Below are 6,000 nucleotides of genomic sequence, written 5' to 3'. Positions count from 1 at the left end.
ACATCGACATACGCAGGAGGAGCAGGGGAGGAGGTGGGGCGAGCATGCAATGCACAACCAGTAGTAATGGCAAGCGCGAACAATGACATGTTTTGACAGCTTAAATACATGCGCTCTAGTGAGCTGACCAATGCTATGACAGCTACAGTCAGCTGGTGCTGGCGTCATGCGTGACTGATTAACCTCTGCTGACTACCTACGTGACATACGTGCCTCGCCTGAATTTGCTCATTAATGAAGACTTCATTAATCCGTAGTGTCTGTTTGCCAGGGCTACATTTTCTTAGTATCTAGTCATATCTTGTTCCTCAAATATAGTCAGATTCAGTAGCTCAACATGTTTTAATGGTTTCTTCAAAGCGAGGGTGCCTGTCTCAGTGATTTGGGAAATTTGGTTTACTGTTTGATGTTGGCTAGAGACAGGAAGCGAATAGGCTTGATATATAAAGCACAGCTGAGTCAAGCACTCTAAGACACACACACACACGCACGCACGCATGCACGCACCCACACACTAGTAAAACTAGAAATGGTGCTCAAACCTCCCGCCCATGAATGCATTCTGTGGCTCTGTGTGTGCATGTGCATGCAAGCACGACATGTTTGGAATTGCTGCATTCGTTAGGTCAAGAGCTTCATGCCAGTCCAAACCCTGTGTCTCTGTGACCTTCTCACGTTGAGATATGACCATTTCAATTCCCCCCATTGACAATGAATAGGGAGAATTTTTCCCTCCTGACCAAAGTCCAAAAAATGAGTGGAGGTGGATGACCAGCCGTTTCAGGGCAGCTCGTGGACCTGCCCCATGATTCAGATCTGCTCCAAAATTGAAGGCCTTTTAAGTTTGCCCCTGCTACACCTCTTCACCGTGTTTCATGAAAATCGGCCCAGTACTTTTTGTGTAATCCTGCTAACAAACAAGGCATACACATAAAATATTTTTATATATATTTTTTTTTTTAAAGAAAGAAATTCTAATTTTATGACATTTCAGGTAGGATACTCTGGGAGCCGAATAGAGTAGGGAAACAATACAATTGTTTTCAAGTGTACCATTTTATTTAGCCTTTATGAAGTTTACTATTAACATTGTATGAAGTACACTCAGCTAATAATTCACTATCAATCAAGGCATGTTCATTTTTCAAAAATATTTTATTTGTTGATAAGTGATCCAGGTACAAGGAAAGAAAGAACTATCTTATCTCATGGGAATGAGATTTGTAAAAGTTCTTCCACTGTTTTCTTCTTGGACAAGGACATGCAAGTGAATACAGAAGGTTGTTTACAGAAAGAAAAGATCATGTAGAAATGGAATTGGAGGGGCATCACCTGGCCCTGCACTGTACAGAAAGATTCACCCAACAACTTTCTCTTTTTATCTTTTTTAATCCTCTTTTATAGCAAAAAAAGGCAACACACAGATAGGCTACAAAGAACCAACAATACTGAGAAAAGGAACAAAAGAGAGGGAAAGCCAAAGTACTTTTCATCCTTCGAAAAAGAAAATGTTTCTATTGTTTTGTCAAGCAAATTGGGAGCATTCAGCCCCTTGTGTTCATAAAGATTGTATTTATTTAGTTTTGACATGAGAGGAAGCAGAGTGGTGAACATGCAGGACAAAGAGTGACTTGGCTATTTCTGAGAACTAGTGACTCAGCATTTCGCCTCACTGTGGGCCTGGAGAATCAGTCCTTCTGGCCTTTAGCTTCTCGTCTCCAACAGCAAACTTTACAAGTAAAAAAAAAGACATTTTATATTCCACAAATCTTTATGCATATTTCACAATATACCTTTTATTATCATTTTAATAAATACAAAACAACAACACTGTGGTTTAAAAGAAAATAATGAGTATTAAAAAGACACTAAAACGCATTAGACATTAGAAATATCGATATTAATTTGGTATGTTCTGTTACTGACATCTTGTCTCAAGGTGGATGGACCAGCACATTATACATGGAATTAAAATCCACTGCCAAAAATAAATGAATTGGGACAGCATTAGACATAGAGGGGGATATCTTTCAACAATGAAACTGGAATGGAATCATTGAGTGGAGATGCATATGGATATGTTACACATACACATACATGAACATCACCAGAATGTAAAATAACCTGAGATACTATTTGCACCTCATTTCCAGTACACTGGCCACTAGGTTGATGGTATGAAATGACAATGACATGAACACAACAGTTACAACAGCATATTATCTCACAAAGCCTTTCCTTCCCATCTCTCTAGATCAACATTAGCAGTACAAAAGAAGACAAAATAAACATTGAACGGTAATATCTAAAACATCGTTAAGCAGCGTTTTTTGAGTCCATAGAAGGCATCCAAATAAACAGGATAAAAAAAAGAAAAAAAAAAGAAAAAAAAAAGATAAAAAACATTGTTTGAAAAGATAGACATTTGACGGTCTGTGGAGTACCATAGCAGGGGTGGGTGTGTTTGTGTGTAGTGTTGTGGTGGTCGGACAGGCAGATAGAAAATGGTCTGCTCTATAACTTAGAGACAGAGGCAGTGGGTTGTGCTGCTGCACATGACTCCTGTCTCCAGTCTGACCGTGGCCTCTCTAGGCCTCTACACCATGGCTGGCCAGCACTGACCAACTCCTCTCAGCTGAACTTACTGAACACATCATACCACAGTCACATCACAGGTACTGTAAGAAAAGACCACTGGTTCATGTTCCCCTGTTGCGATTTCAAGAAGGAACTGATAAGCCTACACCTCAATCAATGTTAGACCACTGCTGAGCATCGCGTTGTCTTCTAGGGTGATACCATGGCATTGGGGGAAATGACAGTAAGTGCTCTAAGTAAATTATGGTAAACATGAATGACCATAAAGGAACAGGACTCTCAAACATGATGGGAACCAATACAGGATCCCCTCCCAATGCTTATTTCCTGGTAAACTGTAATATCAGCACTACTGTAAGACTGAGCTTCAGTGTCATCCGGAGGAGGTGAACTATGGAATGATGGTAAGGGAGTAATTCCCCTGTCTGAATTAGGTTACAACCTAGAGTTAATTTAGACATTGCTTCGAGGATGCTCATATCCTAAGTGCTATGGCAGATATTTTCCTCGTAGGTATTTACAGTATGTCCACTGTACTGAATTAATTATCTGATAAGGGCTTGGCAGTTATTACTGTAATTTTATGTGACATGAACAAAAAGATTAAATTCCAATGCTGGCTTGATGCTTGTACTGTATAAAGATGCGAGACCAGGCATCAATCTGGCTCTGTTATGAGCGGAGAAGAAAACAAGGCATATAGAGAGAACCAATCGGATATTCAACTATTTCTAGAAAAACAGGCGTAGCGTCGGGACTCATGTGATCAACTATCCGCCCTACCAAGCCCAACAGACACCGTCAAACTCCTGACTCAGAGAGGAGCGGAGTCATCATCTGTGCACATTCAGCATCTCCCGCTCGTCTCTGCCCCCCAGCCAGAACCAGCAGCCAGCCCCGCCTCGGCCCCCCTCCCGGTAAGTCTTCCCCCTGGGAACGGGCGCCCCCCCCCGTCTGTGGCCTGGCCAGGAGCAGAGACCGTACTCGTTAATATCTCTCTGTACATTAGTATATATTTTCGTCTTTCTACTTTACAGTACAGAAACTCCTCTTCACATATTCTTCCGGTTCTTCATGTCAGCAGGAGCTATGTTTTTGTGCTTATCACCAAAATTGCAGTGCAAAAAACAATAATTAACAATAATGATAATAATTAATTAATCAATGATAATTATTAACAAATGATGGATTATAAAACAATTATTTTATGGCACGACAGCCTATCAATTCACATATAATACAAATGACCAGAACCAACAGGAGCTGTTAAGGGAAATCAGAAGCTCAACAGAACTAGGCTTGCATAGCAATGCAACAACGATGGAAAGAAGATATTTACAAGAAACAAAAACTCCCTTTTTTCCAAAGACGGTTACTTTGAAAATGATTCTCATATAGATGTTTTCTCTTTTTTTTTTGTTATGTTGACTTTTTCCGATGAAAAAAAAACTGAAGGTAGGAGGTGGGAAATATTATCTTGAGGACAAAAAAAAAAAAATGTAGTGAGATGTACAGCATGTCTGGGTCTATACATCACATTTACAGTTCCTCTGCACTGCTCCTCTCCCCTCGCCCCCTGCTCCTCTCCTCTTATGACACACACACACGCACACACACACACACACGTAAGGTCAGAGTTCATTACACCAGCTGGTGAGGGCAGGGGTCATTCTGCCGCAGTCCGGCTCATGCTCAGGCATGTCACTCTGGGTGTGAGAGAGGGAGAGAGAGAGAGGGGAGGGTGTCAGGACGAATACAACAAACGCACAGTCAACTTATCAAAACGATGCATCACTCGAAACTCAGCAATTCAACGCCCTCATAATGCTCCTCAGCCTCAGCGTCGCATTGCCTAGACGGGATCTGGACTTGCAGAACTCGTGCGCTTACATAACTCTCCGGAGTACTGGCCCTGTCCGTTGGTCCCCAGGAAGTCGGCGTGTTCGGAGGCGGTCCACTGGTGCGGCGGTCGCGGGCCCTCGGTCTTGCGTGGCCCCGTGGAGCCCTTGGAGGAGGCGGTCCCAGAGGAGCTGTGACCCCCGGGGGAGGGGAAGGAGGGTTTACTGTAGGGCAGACACGCCTCCTCTGCTGCAGAGATATGGAGAGAGAACACAGGGTTAGAACTCCAGCCAGCACACATGAAGGGTTATGCAGTAGCTGCTAACTTCTACAAAATAGGGGACGGGGCAAGTGTGTGTGCGTGTGTGTGTGTGTGAGAGACAGCATGTAAAAATGGATGACTAAGAGACTGTCTGAGCAGCCATAGGTGGTGATGAGAAGAGGTGTGTGTTGATCACGGTGCTGCAGGGAGCCAGAGTGCTTAAGCTGGCAGATGCCTCCTCTCGCGGACATCTGTGGTGTGTTTGTGCCAACGGGCAATGCCAGGGCACGCCGCGGAGCGGGCTGACACCTGGGTCCCACACCCGCCAGCCGTGTGGGGGCGGGGCTGGGGGTTAAAGCAACCGTGGAGTGGTGGATGGCTGCTGTGGTGCCCCCTGCTGGGGCAGTAGAACACCCAGACAGTCTACCTGATTACCAATCTGCCCTGAGGTATCAGACCCGCCCCCCAGCACTGACCAATGGGAGTCTGTCCGACCTCTCTGGATGCTGCTGTCACACAGGAACAGACTTGTTACTGTCTCCTTATGGGGCTGGGGGGAGACTGAGTGTGAGGCCTGCCTGTGTCTACTGGGCCCTCTGTCTGTCTGTCTGTCTGTCTGTCTGTCTGTCTGTCTGTCTGTCTGTCTGTCTGTCTGTCTGCCTGTCTGCCTGTCTGTCTGCCTGCCTGCCTGCCTGCCTGTCTGTCTGTCTGTCTGTCTGTCTGTCTGCCTGCCTGCCTGTCTGTCTGTCTGTCTGCCTGCCTGTCTGTCTGTCTGTCTGTCAGCCAGTCACATACACACAGACAGATAGACAGATGGATGGATGGTGTGTGGAGTGGCTGCTGTTTGTTGGAGAGGGGAACGCTGGGGCGATTAGCGTGCATCTGTGAGGCCGGGGCCCCCTGCCGTGGCTGGAGTGGCGCAGGCCCATCTTGGCCGCTGCAACGGGGGGAGGCGCATTTGTATGCTCGTGGCGAGTAAGTGTGTGTGTGTGTGTGTGTGTGTGTGTGTGTGTGTGTGTGTGTGTGTGTGTGTGTGAGAGAGAGAGAGAGAGAGGGGGGGACATTCTGGAAGCCAGAGCAAGTGGCAGACAATGCAATCTGTTCATGGAGCCTGGTCTCCCCTCAGCAGAGGAGATGACTGAACACCAGGGCTTAGTTCCAGTGCCAGCCCAACGCCCATGCTGTCACCAAGCTGACGGCTGTGGACTCGCTGGACACCGATGACAGCACTGAACACCAATGACAGCACTGAACACCAATGACAGCACTGAACACCAATGACAGCACTGCACACCAATGAC

The 6,000-nt window shown here is 45.6% G+C and overlaps 1 protein-coding gene across 1 annotated transcript in view; it reads right to left on the bottom strand.

Annotated features, from left to right (window-relative positions):
- Positions 1 to 4,450: 4,450 nt before the first annotated feature.
- robo2 (roundabout, axon guidance receptor, homolog 2) overlaps positions 4,451 to 6,000 on the bottom strand; it is a gene marked incomplete at both ends in the record, with an annotated part of 297,263 nt that continues 295,713 nt past the window's right edge. Inside the window, one exon of the mRNA XM_084436465.1 lies at positions 4,451 to 4,683. Coding sequence (XP_084292591.1) covers positions 4,451 to 4,683 — 233 coding nt within the window. The remainder of the gene's footprint in view (positions 4,684 to 6,000) is intronic.

Source organism: Borostomias antarcticus (assembly GCF_949987555.1).
Source record: "Borostomias antarcticus genome assembly, chromosome: 1".
Lineage (NCBI taxonomy): Eukaryota > Metazoa > Chordata > Actinopteri > Stomiiformes > Stomiidae > Borostomias > Borostomias antarcticus.
The sequence above is the reverse complement of the archived record's forward strand: the minus strand, read 5'-3'. Positions and strand labels throughout refer to the sequence as shown.